Source organism: Dipodomys spectabilis, unplaced genomic scaffold (assembly GCF_019054845.1).
Source record: "Dipodomys spectabilis isolate Male_0828 unplaced genomic scaffold, ASM1905484v1 ptg000081l, whole genome shotgun sequence".
Taxonomy (NCBI): Eukaryota; Metazoa; Chordata; class Mammalia; order Rodentia; family Heteromyidae; genus Dipodomys; species Dipodomys spectabilis.
Genome location: NW_024870758.1, coordinates 25,410,782 through 25,427,990, shown reverse-complemented (window position 1 = coordinate 25,427,990; position 17,209 = coordinate 25,410,782). Strand labels below are relative to the sequence as shown.

The window sequence follows — 17,209 nt, the reverse complement described above, 5'->3', positions numbered from 1 at the left end:
CCCCATTGCTGTCTATTTTACTTTTAGATAAATGTTCTGCTATGGTTCACTTGTGATAAAGCATACTTGTGGTAAAGGATCTATTTAAATCTAAAGCAGTTTCAGGATGGGGAAAGGAAATGACCTGTTCCATTTTGTCCTAGGAAAGCCTTTCTCAAAACCTTGCTGTAATTCAGAAAAGTTGCCACTTTTTTTTTTTTTTGGTGCCAGTCCAGGAGCTTGAACTCAGGGCCTGAGTGCTATTCCTGAGCTTTTTTTTTTTGTTCAAGGCTAGCACTCTACCACTTGAGCCACTGCTCCATTTCCAGCTTTTTTTTTTCACACTCTCTTGTCTGGGCTGGCTTTGAGCCATAACCCTCAGATCTCAGCTCCCTGAGTAGCTAGGATTAGAGGCATGAGCCACTAGGACCTAGCCAGAAAGTTGCCACTTTAACAGAGAAAATTGGTGATTAAGTATGTTAGTATTATCCCAACTTTTGGTCCTCAGCTCCACCGAGACCTGAGCTCCTCCCTATCCTGGAGTTCCCACCGACAGCTGGCCAATCCCTCCACCCAGACCCACCCACCAATGCATTTTACCTCACTTCCCCAAGACCCACCTTCTACTTGAATGGGGGCGGATGCTATGAGCTCCCTCTCCCAGGGTGATATGACCCCGTTAATAAACATTACAATAATGTTTCTCCAGTGCCTGCCTGCCTGCCTCTGCATGGTCCCCTGTGAGGGTCCTGAAAGAGCCTTTCAAAGTGAGAGAAATATCTTTTTTAGGTCTAAACTGTATGTTTTGTCTTCTCAGAAGTAACAGGAAAAGCAGGAATCATTCGATAGCATAGTGCATGCACATAAATAAGACATCCTCTATCTTGGATGTAGTTAAGGCAGATTTAAAGACACTCAAAAACATAAATGTATTTTAATTATTTGAAGAAGGGAAACAGAAGAGAATGTTCACTGTCACTGGGGTTTGAATTAAAAGACCTGTATTCACTTTGCTAGCTTGGCTGGTACTTTGCCACTTGAGCCATGTCTCTGGCCCTGCTTTTCAGTGGTTAGAGACAAAAGTCTCAGACTTTCTGCCTGAACTAGAAGATCTCAGCCTCTTAAACAGCTAGGATTACAACGTGAGCAACTGACACCTGGCAAGAACCATCATTCTTAACACGAATATTTTCTACTTTCAGTATTTACTGTAGCACAAGCAGCCAATTCCTCAAATGACAGTTTACATTTCTAGTCTTACTTTATAGGTTATAAACTTTGTTTATGGGTTATACCCACAGTACATTGTGCTAAACTATTTCTGGGTACCAATTTGGCAGTTGATATGAGAAAGTTAAATATCATAGACTCAGCATTGTCTGAAGTTGAGTTGTACATTTTTTTCTATAAGGTGGCTGGCTAAATTTGTCACTATAAAATAAGACTACTCCTCTGATCAAATCAAAGCTCTGATATATATTTTATATAGAACTTGGTGAAAAATTCTCTCTTATCTCTTATTTCACAAAGACCACACCCATGAGTCTCAGCTCTGCCCCACTTCCTGGTTTTCTCTATACTACAGGCATTTGTTGCTGAACCTCAGGCATTCTGAAAAATGTATTGTTGGTTGATTTTGTCACTGTGCAAACATTACACAGAGTGCTTACACAAACTTAGATGGTATAGACTATTACCTATGTAGGTTGTATTGTACAGCATTGACTATGAGGCACATAACTGTATTTTTTCTCAGACTGTTTATCTAATACTGTGGCTTTAACAGTGTAACGGTGTAACTGGACATACGTGTTCTTTTCATTGTTTTGTAATAGTCCTAGCTATATAGCCCACAATGGCTATGAGCTTTCAATCACCTTGCCCCTGCCACTGAAGTGCTAGGATAACAAGACAAGCATCACCATTTGCAACTTCACATGACCTTGAAGGCATAGTCTCTCCCTGAATAGGGGCCATGTTAGAATCTAGAGATGGAAGCGGAAAGATATAATTTAAAATGGCTAATCTCAATGTTTTCCTAACTCATATAATAAGGATATTTATAGATGAGGAAACAAGCAGAGAATGTCTGTAGAGGTCTAGAGAATGAACAGAACAGAATGGTATGGAAAGGAACAACTATTACTGTCTTCTATGACTTGTGAGGATTATTTTAAAAAGCTGAAAAACATTGTTTCTTGGCCTTTTGGCTAAGATCGTGTAAAAAGTTGAAAAACATCAAGATTAAGAGAAATGTGGAATCAGTAAATGTCATAAAATAAACTGTAAATTTATTATTGATTCCAATAAATTTTCTTCAAGCAATTTAATATATCCTTTATATTGTGAAGTCTTCGATTTCTGTCTTTACAGTAAGAGACTCTTCACAGCAAAGTTACATAACTGTGTTTTGTTCTGGTGCTTAACAGAAAATTCTTCAAACTTGAATCTAGTGCAAATATTTCAAGGACTCACACTTTCAACTTGCTAAATACCATTAAAATGGAATTCACATAGTCACCAATGACTCATACCTGTAATTCTAGCTACTCAGGAAGCTGGAATCTGAAGATCACAGTTGAAAGCCAGACCAATTAACCACCAGCTCAAGTGATAGAGCATTAACCTTGAGCAAAAAGGCTCAGAGGACCCAGGCTCTCAGTTCAAGGGCCAGGGTCAGCACAAAAAAAGCGGGGCAAATGGAATTCACATTAGTTTCCTTAGTTCAATGAATGTCCTCAATGCAATGAACTTTTTTTTTAAGACTTTTTTTTGTCAAGGAAAAGTACTGATGGTAAGTAAAAGCTATTGCAGATTACAGCTACTCAAGCTATTTATTTCCATTATTTATTATTCATAATTTTCATTACAGTTTATCTCTACATCTCTATAGGGAAAGATAAAAAAATCAGGTTATTGTCTAGGATATCTCCCCAAGATCACTATTACTTTCTCAAACTCTTTTCCTAATAAAACAAAGACGCTGCCTAAGGTCATCTTTAAAAGTGATCAAAAAGTGACAAAAATAATTGCTTTCAAGAGTTAATAATTCTACCAAGATCACTTAAAGACAATTTATTACCTGTGTATTAGCCATTAGTTGAGGAAAAAGGTGAACTTTTGCCCACCAAATAGGTAGCCTGTATTCCTTCAAAATCAGCCCTACTTCACATACACCAATCTATATACAACACATAACCTGACTATTCTAAGTATATGTTAAAATAAGTATATACATGTGGAACATGTGTATTTTCTCATTTACTCATTTTGATACCCCTTGTGGGTTCTGACTACAGTTAAATGTCAGCTTGGTTATTAACTTTAAAGTAAGTCATTTCCCAGCAATACTGGGAAATTAGTGACAACAAAGTGAAACTGATGGCTTCTTTTAGGTCCATGTCCATGTAGAGGAAACATAATTGGAATAGAGGGGGAAAAATACTATGTAAGACACATAACAAAATTTAAAAAGCTGTGAGGGCATGGAGAGTTGCTGAATAGAATCAGTATAGTAGTTGATAGTACTGGTGCTCCAACCTTTTCAGTTACTTGGATTTACTCTAAGGAGGTTTTGTTTGGTTCTGAACCATTTTGCTGAATATTATTGCTGTCTTAGGAACAATGTACTTTCATACTCATGTAGTTTGATGAATGAATTCTTTCAGATTTTGAAGAATGGAGTTCTCATGCTATTTAAAACATGTTAAACCAGAAACTCTTTTTTTAGGAAATCAGTACACCCTTGATACCAATAAAAAGACACTGTCTTAAGATACATATCATATATATGCGACAAATATGCCATATTTGTATCATTTCTATACACACATATACATATATGCCAAATGAACCTTCAATACCTATTATTTAAAAGTTTTTAAACTGGTAACTAATACAAATAGACTGCCATTCCTGCCAAAAAACAACTTTGGCCATAACCCAAACATCCATTCTCTATAAAAATTCCCTTATAAACTATAAATACTAAAGATGACAAAATAAAACCATCTGTAAGATAAGAAATAAGGTAAAGATAATATATATTATATAATATTATGTATTTATTGTAAGGTCCGCTCCTGGATGGTGAGCAGACTCCACCCTCCTCGCAGCAAAGTCTCCACCCAGTACCTGCGTTACCTAGGCAACTGAGACACCTGGAAGAGGTCACATCTGCATCCGCTGAGGTCACATCTGAATTTGATGTGGCCACACCTTTCTCCGCCCATACCCAAGATAAGGCCTAGCCCAGGCCCAGACTCTCTTTTTTCTCTCTCTGTTCGTTTCTAGCTCTTGCTCTTCTTTTCTAGCTCTTGCTCTTCTTTTCTAGCTCTCTCTCTGCTCTAGCTCTTTCCTCTCTCTTTCCCAGCCACGTGGAGTGCCAACCTTGCCTGGTCCCAGCAGGTCTACTGAATAAACCTACCCCTTACCTGAATACCACGTGAGTGCTACTGTTCTTACCCCTCTCTCTGCTCTTTTCTAGCTCTTTCCTCTCTTTCCCAGCTCTCTCTCATTCCCAGGCCTTTCCCAGCCACGTGGAGTGCCAACCTTGCCTGGTCCCAGCAGGTCTACTGAATAAACCTACCCCTTACCCGAATACCACGTGAGTGCTGCAGTTCTTACTCAGCTACCTCTTTTTAAAAACCTAACATTTATCACTTTTTGGAAGAAGCTAGCATTTCATTAAAGAAAGAAGTATAAAGAGAAATTATATTTTAATGATTGTTTTCCAACAAATCCAAGAATTCATTGAAACTAAATAATTTAGAAAGTTAGCCATATACAAACACATACCAGCAATAAGATACTAGAAAATATAATGGATAAGCTTCCAAAAAGATTATATGAATAGAACATAAACAGTTAACAAACTTCATCTCAAAGACAATGCAATAAAATCTAAGAAAATACTGAAAAATGAAGAGAAACTTGCCCTATGAACACTAAAATAGGTCATAAATCAGGTTGAGATGTGTACAGGAAGCAACAAATAGACACAGCAAGAGATTCTACTAAAAATGGCAGATGTACACATTGTAATTTATTATATTAGGGAAATATTTCTAGTCAGTTCAGCAACCACTGATTTTAACACATCATGTCTGGAACAAAGGCTATCCACTCATGAAGAAAACTAAATATCTTATGCAAAGTAAAAAAATAATTTTAGGTGATTACAGCAGTAAATCATAACATATTAAGAGGCAGTATTGGGGAAATTTTTAGTAATTTTTGAGTGGGGACTGTCTCCTTAAATACATGGGCATTTTAAGCCAAAAGTTGATAGTTCTTTAAAGTATCTGTCAAATCTTTCACAAAAATTAATGTACAATCAATAAACTGTGAAAAAAGGGCAAATTATGTGGATAGGGCATCTCAAGTGACGGTTTAACTGCCTTGACAAAGGAATACCACAGTGACATTACAATAAATAAGAGTTAAATAACTTCCAGTATATCTTAACATCTCAAACTCAGGATCATGTTCCTAAGAAAGTGGAATAAAATGATTATGCACATGTTAAATACGTGGAAGGTTTGGGCTGGCACATGGTTTGCCGCCTCTGTCCAATGAGGGGATAAAATAATTTTCCAACAGGATACAGCACATTTGTACTTCATATTTGGTAAAAAAAGTAGAGCATTTTCTTCCCCTTCTTCTCTCCCCTTTACTATCACTTCTTGTCAAAAGCGTCACTGGTGAAAGACGTGACACTTGGCAAGGCGGCTTTATGTTTTTTGCACACGTTCTCCTCCTTTCTACTTTTTGACAAATTGGGCTTTTTCCGCCTGTACCTCCGGGTTCGTGGGTTGACCCCGACTACCGACAGTAGGCAGGGCGGGGACTCTACCTAAGGCCCGGGGCTCCCTCGCGGGCGGGGCTGGCATCTGCTCGGCCCCCACCCCTTGTCTCCGTGACCCTCTGGGAAGTTACCCAACTTCTCACGGACAAGGTATGATGACACCCCGCGGGAAAGCGGAGGGCGGAATTGTGCAACCGCCTTGGGAGAAACAACAGAAAGAACCTACCCGAAAGTTTTCCAAAGAGCAACGCCGAGAGCTCTGGCTTCGAGGAGGCGGCCCGGGACAGCCGGGACAGCCGGGACAGCCGGGACAGCCGGGACAGCCGGGACAGCCGGGACAGGGTCCGCCCGTCACCCCACCGCGGCGGGCGCCGCCGCCCGCCACGGCCCAGGACCCAAGTCCCGAGGCGGCGCCGTGGAGCCGGGCCGCGAGGCACCCCGACCGCAGGGGCGCCGGGACCCCCGTCGCCGGCCAGGGTCACAGCCCCGCAGGGCCCACGGGGTCGGCTCGCGGCCAGGACTGGAGAGGCTTCCCCGCAAGAACCGCCCCGTGCCCCGCCTCTCAGCCCCGGCCTCCCCCCAGCCCTGGCCCCCCGCGCCGCCAGCACGCCCGGAACGCTCGCACTCCGAGCTCTGGGTCCCCAGGGTCCACTGACGCCGACGCCTCAGACCGCTCCCCAACACTCACTCACAGTTCGGGGTCCCGCCGCGCGCTCACGCCACAGGTCGCCGGCACCCGGCCCAGGGAATGCCACCGGAAGTGGCTTTCCGTTCCAGTTCAGAGGGCAGCGCCTGCGCGCCAAGCCAAGAAGGCTTCACCTTCAGGGTCAGGCGAGACTTCTCCAGTGCCGCCCCGCCCCGACAGGCCCCGCCCAGTCACATGCAAGCCCCGCCCCGTCAAGCCCCGCCCCCACCCTCCTCGTGTCCTGACAAACCCCGGCTCAGTGAGCATTTGGAGAAACAATACCACAGAAGGGAACCCAATGTCAAAAGTAAAGGTCAATTGAAGACTTTGCTTTGAATTTTGGCCAAACAATGCTTGTGAAGAGTAAAAAGAATCACTCAACAAGCTTAAAATTCAACTCCACCAGCCAACCCCTACAGATTTATAGTTCAAAGGCTACGAGAATTTGCATTTCCAACGTGATTAAGGAGGTTAACACACACACACACACACACACACACACACTTTTTTCCCCAACTAATTACACTTTTCAATAAATGTACTGGCTAATAAAGTTCAACTATTGGTTAACAGAAGTTGATGAGAAAATTCCTCAGACATTAAAATGTCCTTATTCCCTTCCCTATATATGCTTGAATACTTTCCAAGATAGAAATGTTAGACATTCATCCAGTTAAAAGAATCCAGTAAAAGAATCAAGCTCTGATTGTCCCAGTTTGTCTCTGTACTTCTAAACTATGGACGTTTGCACTTGTTTTCTTAAATCGGTGAGTTGAAGAATTTCAAAACCTCTCCAGTCACAGGACATTTCAGAAATAATTGACGAGATTTTAATTACATTTTTCTTAAGTTGTGTTGGTATATAACTCTAGTTAGTAAGCAATCATTTACGGTACTGGCGTTAGAGTAGGATGAAAATGAGAAAAGCAGATTTATTAAAAAATATTCTGGAGACTTTTTTAAACTCCAAAAAATAATTTTGAGGAGTTTCGAATATAAATCCAGGAATAAGGAAACTTGTATATATAAACAGCGAACTGCAACTTCAAATATCAGATATGATGTCAGTCAAATTTTTTGTGTGAAATATCCCTATTAAGAGAACATGAGCCAGCTGCTGGTGGCTCACGCCTGTAATCCTAGCTACTCAGGAGACTGAGATCTGAGGATCGGGGTTCAAAGCCAGTCTGGCAGGGAAGTCCTTAAGACTCATATCCAATTAACCATTAAAAAACTGGAGGTGGCGCTGAGCCTCAAATTGCAAAAAGAGCTCATGGACAGTGCCCAGACCCCAAGTTAAAGCCTCATGACCAAAATAACGAAAACAAAAAATGCAAAACACAAATCTAGTGGTCTGAAGAATACTAATGAATTGGGCAATAAATCTATTACTATATATGACCTGCAAGTAATATTTTGTAGCTCCTTGCCGCAATATTCCCCACTTATACCCCTATTACTCATTTTTAAAGCTTTGATTTAGGAAGTAACAATAGTATCCTAATAGAGGTAGATAGATGGGTGCTCCATATCCAGGCATGTAAAAACATTAAGGAAAGAAATTGGGCAGACAGAAATGAATGTTCCATGATTATCACTCAAAATCTTTTACAAGGGATAATGAAAAGGGAGATGAGATAGCTCAGATAAATGGGCTTTCTAGAAAATACTTAAAATCGACCATTTTTAGTTTGTCCAAAGAGCTAAAGAAAACTCATGGACAAATAACTAAAGGAAATCAGGAAATGATAAATGAATAAAATGAGAATAGCCTGGTAGTACATGCCTGAAATTCTAGCACTAGAGATACAGGGACAAGAGTACTGCAAGTCTGAGGCCAGTCTGAGCCATGAGTTTAAGTTCAGCCTGAGTTACATAGCAAAACCTGTCTCAAAATAAATAAGATTTGGGGTTGTAGCTAAGTGGTGGGGCATTTCCCTAGAACGTGCAAGGCAAATATGAAATGTGAAATATGAAAAACATTTAAAAACATGAAAGCAAAACAAAAAAAGAGAACAAAATGAAAATACATATGAGGTAACAGAAATTATGAGAAACTTGGAGTGGTATAGTACAATTAATAAGCACAAAATTTATTAGAGTGTCCAATAAGAGATTGAGTAGGTAAAAGAAAGAGGCAGAGAATGTGGTGATGAAACAATTGGAATTATCTACTAGAGGACTAGAAAAGAAAAAAAAAAACACAAACCTGAAGACTAGAATCTGAGGTTCTGGTGGGATTATCAAATTTACCAACATAGATATTATGGAAGTCTTGACACAGAGAAGAGAAAAAGAGCAGAAAAACTAGTGCCAGAAACAATAACTAGAAACTTTGCAATTTGATAGGAGACTGAATCTGCTTAGTGGAGGAGTTCAACAGACACTAACTAGTATAAAACCAAAGAAATCCATACTGAAGTATATTATAATCTATTAAAAGACAAAGCGAGAATCTTGAAAGTACTGGGAGAGAACTAACACATTATGTGAAAGGAATCATCAACAAAATTAACAGCCAATTTTGCTTTGAAATAGTGGCTGAACATAGTAGGATAATAGTTTAAATGCTAGAGAAAAAGTGTCAGACAACAATTCTAAAGCTAGCAAAACTATCAATCAAAAATGATGGAGAAATTAAGATATTCTGACATTAAACAAAAGTTGAGTAGGTTTGATATTAGATTTATCCAACAGAACCATGAAGGAATTCCTGAAAGCTGAAGAAAGCTGAAGAAAAGCCCAAAAGCTGAAGAAAAGCCCAGCATAGAATTTTTGAAGCCATAAGAAATTTTAAAAAAAAGTTAATAAATGAAATGAGTATAAATTTCAGCATGGTTTCAATTAACTCCTCTTTTATTTTGTATATGATTAAAACCAAGGGCTTATTTAAGAATTATAAGTGAATTTTAATAAGTAAAATGATATATAATTTGTAGTAACACAGAGAGAGATTAAGTTGTATAAGAATAAAGCTTTTAATGTTATCCAAACTAGGTTTATATCTATTAAATTAGGTTGTTATAGATTTAGTTTGTTAATTTTAATCCTCATGTAATCACTAAGAAAATATCTTTAGATATGTGTAAAAGAGCTAGGTGTTGATGTCTTACCTCTGTAATCTTAGCTACTTAAGAGACTAAGATTTGAGGATCATAGTTCAAAACCAGCCCAGGCAGGAACATCCTGAGGTTCTTACCTCCAATTAACAAGCAAAAAGCCAGAAGTAGAGATGTGGCTCAAGTGGTAGAATGCCAATCTTGAGGGAAAAAGCTATGGAATAGTGTGCAGGTCCTGAGTTCAAGCCCCAGTACCAGTACATACAAGGCATTTGCTTGGTGGTAGAGACACCAGATTTGCAAGTATGATTCTGTCAGTCCATAAAGGAGCTTCTCCTGGAGAAGGTAAGTCCTGAAAGTTCTGACATGGTCATTCTCATCAAGAAGTTGAGAGGTCAGGCAGCTTAACATAGGACAGAAGATAGCTAAAGAATATGTAATAGTAACATATTCATCTTCAATACAAGCAAGAAGTTGTGGAGAAAGGTAATGGTCTTTCTTCAATTTGACACTAAATCAAGATTAAAAGGTGGTTTAGTTTTTTCCCCATGAAAATTTTATTATGTCAAAAGCTACTTTGTCTAAGTGGTTCTTTAAGTAAATACTGAATACTAGTTAAAATTCAGAAACAGATTTCCTGTCATGAGGTTATAATAATGAATAATCTTTTAAAACTTAAAAAATTTATTTAGGAAATATTTAGTCAAAGAATGGTGAAAAGCAATTTCTATGCAAATGATCACAATAGAGACACAGAACTATGCTAATATTAGCTAAAATAGACTTCAAGTTAAAAACTGTTAGAGGAGACAAACCAGAACATTATGTATTCACAAAGGATAATTTACCTAGAAGATATAACAATTATACATATATCCACACCAAATCACAAAGCCCTAAAATATATGAAATAAATAAACATCAACAAAATAGAAGGTAGATAATCAATAGGACTTCATTACACAATGGAAACAAATAGAAAAGTAGGGGACCAGAAAGGGAAGAGACGATTTAAATAATACTCTAAGCCAACCAAGTCTGACAGAAATAAATATAGCAGTTGTTCTGGTGGCTCACATCCATAATCCTAGCTACTCAGGAAGTTGAGATCTGGGGACTGCAATTTAAAGCCAGCTGGGGCAGGAAAGTCCAAGAGACTATCTCCAATTAACCACCAGCAAACCAGAAGTGGTGCTGTGGTTCAAAGTGGTAGAGTGCTAACCTTGAGTGAAAAAGCTCAGGGATGATGCGCAGGCCCTGATTCAAGCCCCACGACCGACACACACAAAAAAAGTAAATACAGCACTCTACCAAAATAAGCAAAATATATACTCTTATTAGGACATGGAATCTTCTCCAGAACAGAACAAAAGTTAGGCCATAAACATTTCAATATATGTAAAAATATGTAAGTCACACAGGCTATCTCCTACAACCAAAATGGAATGAAGATTGTTAGTCCAGTGGGCCCCATTCCATAGTTTAAGCTCCTTTCCCAGGATTGGCCAGGCACCTTACTCAGAGAGTTTATCATTACGCCTCTTAGGTGTAGGCAGTAAGTAACGCACCAGGCCCTTTTGGTGCTGGCAATAAATTATCAGTCTCCTCCCACTTTCACCTTGAGTTGGTACTCCATTGGGGCAGTTACAACCATATAAGATAACAGAATCCCTTAAAGTGACCTTCAGTTTGGGCAGCTGCACTTCCCTTATCTACTACTTGGGCAGCTACCATAAGTCCTAGCCTGCCATGATGAAGTTCCGGACCACATGTCCACACCAAAGTCCCTGCCTCCTAATCCCTCTAAAGTTATAAAGGTCACCTCAGACACTGACTGGGGCTCCTTCTCCTTGCTGGTTCTTTTGCTAGCAATAAACCTTTTTTTGTTCTATATGCCCCTGTGTCTCCGTGGTTTTCTGGCAGGGCCTAACAGAGATGGAAATCAATGGCATGAATAAAACTGGAAAATGCATTATAGGTGAGAAAATTACCGACACATTCTTAACCGATGGGTCAAAAATGAAATCACAAGGACAATTTGATTGTGCTAGAAATAAATGCAAAAAAGAAAAAAAGAACACCCTGAAAAATGCTAAATCTAATGGTATATAGTGAATGCAGTGCTTAGTGCATTCACATGCACTATGCATTCAGATTCCAAGGAAGATAGATCTGAATTCAGTCATATAAATTTGTATCTCAAGGAACTAAGAAAATGAAAACCAACTAAGTCTAAAGGTAGCAGGGAAAAGAAACTTAACAAATTAGTAAGAAATAAAAGAACAACAAAAAAAGAACCAATAAAATCAAGGTTTGGCTTATTATAATAAATATACCATGTTAATGCAGAAATTGATAACAATAAGTTGTGGGATAATCAGGGTAACAAAAGAGAAAGATCTCCAGTGCTTGCTTAATTTTTCTTTAAGCCTAAAGCTGTACTGAAACAGTCTTTACTGTTCTAATTAACTTCTTTTTGTTTTTGTTTTCTGATGGTCCTGAAGTTTGAATGTAGGCCTTTGTGCTTGCAAAACAAAGGTGTTTGCTTTTGCTTTATTTTTCTGATAGGGTATCAGAATTTTCCAAAGGGCTCCTCTTTGTGCCTTGCAAGCTGGGATTGCAGACATGTGCCATGTCCAGCGCTAAATAACTTTTTGAAGAAAGAGAAAATAAAATTATGATTAATAACTGTGCCCAAAACAAAAACTTATAAAACCCTAGAACTGTAAAATAATAATAATAACAATGTGCAAGTAATATAAAAAATTCATAAGATGAACTTAAATTTCCCCTACTTAAACAAGAAAGAATTAAAGATACGTATGCTAACTTAAGCATTCAACTCACTGAGAGAAGTCAAATAATCTAAAAAAAAAATCTATCAAGAAAACATTAAGATAAAAGCCAAAGAGTTTTTTAAGCTAACTATAAAAATTTCAATCTATGAGATTAGCTTTGTGCCATGTCCAACCAGGAGAGAGAGAGGAAGAGAGAGAAAGAAAATGAGAGAGAGACACAGAGAAAGAGAGAGAAACAGAGAGACAGAGAGAAGGAGACAAAGAGGCAGACAGACAGAGACAGAGACAGAATCAGAGACAAAGAGACAGAGAGAGACAGAGACCAGAGACACACAGAGGGACAGAGACAGAGAGATTTAGGAGAGAAAATGAGAGAAAAAGTTTCCCATATAGTTACAAATATTTTAAATAGTACAAGACATACCATGTATGCCAATGTATTTGAAAAATCAGATAAAAAGAATTGTTTTTGTGTAAAAATAATCTAAATTGTATGAAAAAAATCACAAAAACTTCAATAGATCAATAATATAGAAGGCATTGGAAAAGCTTTTTAATGAATTACTTTCAGAAGGGGCTGCCAAGGCCAGATAGTGTTATGTATTTGCTCTTTATACATTTCAAGGAGCAGCTAACTTCCATTAAAATTGTTTTAGAATATGAAATATTTTGGCAGTTTCATAATTTTACTTTCTGTAGCTAATTTAACTTTAATATGGAAACCCATGAGTGGTAGGTTCCAGAAAATAAAAATACAGATTAATTTTACTTATGAATATGAGTGGAAAAATTCTGAGCAAACTTTTGGGTTTTTTAGACTTATTTTATCAATATAAATAAGGAAAATCCACCTGTGTTACATACCACTGTTGGTTTTAACTAAAGAAAGCTGTCTTCATAAAACATCTGAACAGCTGCTTTGTGTATCTGGTTTCTTTGCCTGGGTAGAGTTCGTTGGCTTATGCCACATTGTTTTCATTCTTTCCTGTTAATTTGAGTTGTGAACTGAATTGTGAACCCAAAATACTGGAAAAGGAGGCATGTAAACATGTAACTGCCTACTTTGTTTTGATCAACTTTTGACTATTTTAATCTGAGCAATAACAAAATGTAATTTATAACTCCAAATCTGCATTACTACAGGAGCACTCAGTAATATCAATTTTATAAGCCAAGTAATTTTTTACATTTCACATGTGTTTTGCAATGTACTAAATAGTAAGGGGGAAATATGCTATTGTAACATTATTTTTTATGATATATAATTTTCAAAACTGCAATGACTACTTTATGTCAAAGCAGAACACTATGTAAAGTAGAAAAATCTGATGAAACCCAAAAATATATTCAATATAGTTTAACATAAGTTCTTATATTTTTTCTTGAATACACTCTTAGCAAACTAGATTACTTGATTGTTATTTGGTTTTATGATAAATATATTTATCTCAAACCAGCAGCCAACGTCACTCTGAATGTTAACCACTAGGGGAATTCCCCCGGAGATCAGAAATGTGACAAGATTGGTTGCTCTCTTCTCTGCTCTTAAGTCTTGTTCCAGAAATTCTGGCCAAAGTAGTTAGCAGATAAAAGGAAGAAGACATATTTATACATTTTTCAATTTAAGCTTTACTTGTAAATTACTTATAATAATATAGAAAAATAACAGCTCAATAAAATGATTAGTAAAATAAAATCAGGAAAGTAGCAATGACCAGGAAGAAATGTAATGAAAAGACTATCGTTATTACACGTGAAGAATATTCTTACTATGTATACGGGCGCGCGTGCACGCGCGCGCGTGCGCGCGTGCGCGCGCGCACACACACACACACACACACACACACACACACACACACACACACACACAAAGACAGAACAAAATATACAGAATATATACAACTACAAATGTTTAAGATTACTACATGGAAAATAAAATGTTAACAGACAGGAAGGTTTTTCACTGTAATGATGTTCATGCTCCTCAATTTAGAGAATAAGTTTTACAAAAATTTAACAGAAGATTGTTTTGGGGATTTAACAGATTTCATTAATTAATTAATTAGATTATTTTTTGGTGTCAGTCTTGGGGCTTGATCTCAGGGCCTGGGCATTGTCCCTGAGCTTCTTTTGCCACTTGAGCCACAGCTTCACTTCTGGCTGTTTTGGTAGACTTTCTTGCTGAGGCTGGCTTTGAGCCATTATCCTCAACTGTAGTCTCCTAGGATTAAGGATGAGACATCAGTACCAGGCTAACAGGTTTATTTAAATAATCTCATCACAAGTGTTTAAGAGAAATAACTGGTCATTGTTCTAGTTTCCTGGTTTTCTGCTGAATTTGAGTTTCAGGGAGGTTGGGCCAGATACAGTTTCACATCCTCCCAGAGGCAAGCTAGCATGTCCACCTGTGCACACATAGATGTAGCCCTACAGGAAGGGAGGGAGGAGGTGAGGTCAGGTGAGTGGAAAGCAAGACAATTTTAGGAATGATGCTATTCTGTGACCTTGGTGAAGTCATTTTCCTTTTTCCTTCCATTTTCTTTTTTCTCCATTACATGGCAGTAAATACTGTTGTGATACTATAAGAAGGCAGAGGATAAAACAGTAACAGAGAGCCATGGACAAAAGAGACATGAATTTATATTTAAACCTTCCCTGACTCTGCCATTTTATATCTGACGCTAAAGATCTGTGATCATTTTTTTTTCCATCAGGCAATCAATAAATGACAGCTATTAGTATATCAATAGTGATAATAGCTCTTTGTGTTTAATCTTTTTGAATTTCCAATATTCTCAAGGATTGTTCTTAAGAAAATTCTATGAAGGTTTTGATGTTCATTTTGAGTGTAGAAATAAAAGGGTCAGTTGGTAAAATAATAAAGATTTGATTACTATAATTCTACAAGTTAGAACATTCTAAATAGAAAATGTAAGGATGCCTATAAGGCTGATAATTTACTGTCATGAAAAATTCAATATCATGTGTTTTATGAAATAGAAAAATACTAAACTTAATGTTTGAGTGGACATTAAATCAGGCTGGAATTAATTTTTTAAAATGTGATTTAAAATGTGTGAATACATACACTTTTAATTTACCTTTTTTTTTTTTTTTTTTGCCAATTCTGGGTCTTGAACTCAGGGTCTAGACACTGTCCCTGAGCTCCTTTTGCTCAAGGCTAGCATTCTACTCCTTGAGCCAGGGCCACTTCTGGCTTTTTCTGTGTATGTGATACTGAGGAATCAAACCCAGGGTTTGGTGCATGTAAGGCAAGCACTCTACCACTCTACCACATTCTCAGCTCCTTGATTTACTTTTTAACCTAGTAAGCTACATACCTCTGAACTTAGGCCCAATGTCTTTCAGCCTTACATTATGTTATAAAAACGATTTATTAGTGAAGGCATTTATTCCAGATATAACATTACACATTCATCTCCATTAGAAACATAGTAAATTCTACCTTAAAAGTTATAAAGGCAAAAAGACTACAGAATTTAAATTTCGTCTTGGATTTTGTCTAAAAAAAAAAAACAGACCAAACTTCTATTATAAGGATTACAAGACAATATAGAATCATCTAATAAATTACACAGTTAACAAATACAAAAGTGGAATGAATCTGTAATACATAAGAAGACACCCTGGCCACTTTGTTAGGTTGAAAATTGGTAGGAACTAATAAAATCTGATTACCTCTTCTCCAGATTACAAATCTTCCTTCACAGACTATTTCTCTTTAAAGACGTAGACAGTACACATTCTGGTAGCTGCTTGCTCAGGTCCTATCAATGCTGCTCAGACTGTCCTGAGTTTTCCCTTGTGTTGAACTGGGAACTTCCACTGAGAAATCCCCTGACTTGAGGACTTCCTTATTTGTAGCTAACAACAGCCAATCATGTCCAGATATTAAAATGAAGCAAAAACTACCAGAAAATGTTCTGTAAACCACCCATGACTGTAACTCTGACTTCCTTTTGAAGCAAAGACTGTTTGAATACTTCAGACATGTTAGGAAAAAGCTAGAAATTATAAACACAAAAATGTCCTGAGATAAAACATATTTTCATGTATATGTTAAAGGTAACCTCAACTGACAAATGACTTCTTAGCCATTAAGAAGTCATTTTTTATCCTAAGCAATATATTTATAAACAGCATAAAAAGCCAAAATTTTAATATAGCCGTTCTTGTTTCATGGCCTGCAGAGGTTAATTGGGGGACTTGCCTAAGGAAAGATTACAGGTGTGAGCTACCAGCACATTACTTCTTTTTATGTTTAATAACTCTGAGAGATTGCTACTTATGATGAACTTAGTTTATAAAAATAATTCTACAAATATGTAAAATGCTAAGTTGTGATGAAAAGTGTTCAATTTACTCATTGACTGCATAATGAAGTATAAAATTTGTTCTAGCACTATGGACTTTAGAACTCTCTGATGACATAGCCTTAAACATTCTTAGATGCAATGGAAAAAATAAAACCTACCTAATGCTTGTAAATATGGTAAAAACAAACAAACAAACAAAAAATTGAGAAATGGAGATAGCCCCAGTGAAAGGAAAATCTACTTTTTTTTTTTTTTAATAGTTTGCACTTTTTGAGTGTGAGCAAGATTCTAAGAGTAAAGCTTTTAAAAGCTGCTGTGTTCCTGTTTTAGCTGGGAAATGCCCATGTCTTTGGTCTCTCCATCCTGTTCCCCCTCCTTTTGCTATTTACTTTGGCTATTGAATTTAGCTGACACCTATGCTGCTCCTGCAGAATTCCTGTGGACTGAGTCTCAACCCTGTGAGAAGAGACCCTCCTGGGGCCTCTACAGATAAGCCAAGTTTAGAGATTCTTTTTCAAGAAATTCTGAGTGCATGATATTTAAAA

At 37.6% G+C, this 17,209-nt stretch overlaps 2 protein-coding genes across 8 annotated transcripts in view; one reads left to right on the top strand and one right to left on the bottom strand.

Annotated features, from left to right (window-relative positions):
- Tank (TRAF family member associated NFKB activator) overlaps positions 1–16,160 on the bottom strand; it is a 94,630-nt gene extending 78,470 nt beyond the window's left edge. For 3 of the 7 annotated variants that reach the window (XM_042683476.1, XM_042683481.1, XM_042683480.1), the window contains exon 1: positions 16,027–16,160. The gene's annotated coding sequence lies outside the window, so the exon portion shown is untranslated. Of the gene's footprint in view, positions 1–6,463; positions 6,609–16,026 lie in introns of those variants that run through there. The other 4 variants (XM_042683478.1, XM_042683479.1, XM_042683477.1 and 1 more) reach the window with 4 other exon arrangements.
- Positions 5,941–6,792, top strand: LOC122110767 (basic salivary proline-rich protein 2-like). The gene has a single exon (XM_042683433.1). It carries the CDS (start codon positions 5,941–5,943, stop codon positions 6,790–6,792), a length of 852 nt encoding a protein of 283 aa, XP_042539367.1.
- Positions 16,161–17,209: the final 1,049 nt, after the last annotated feature.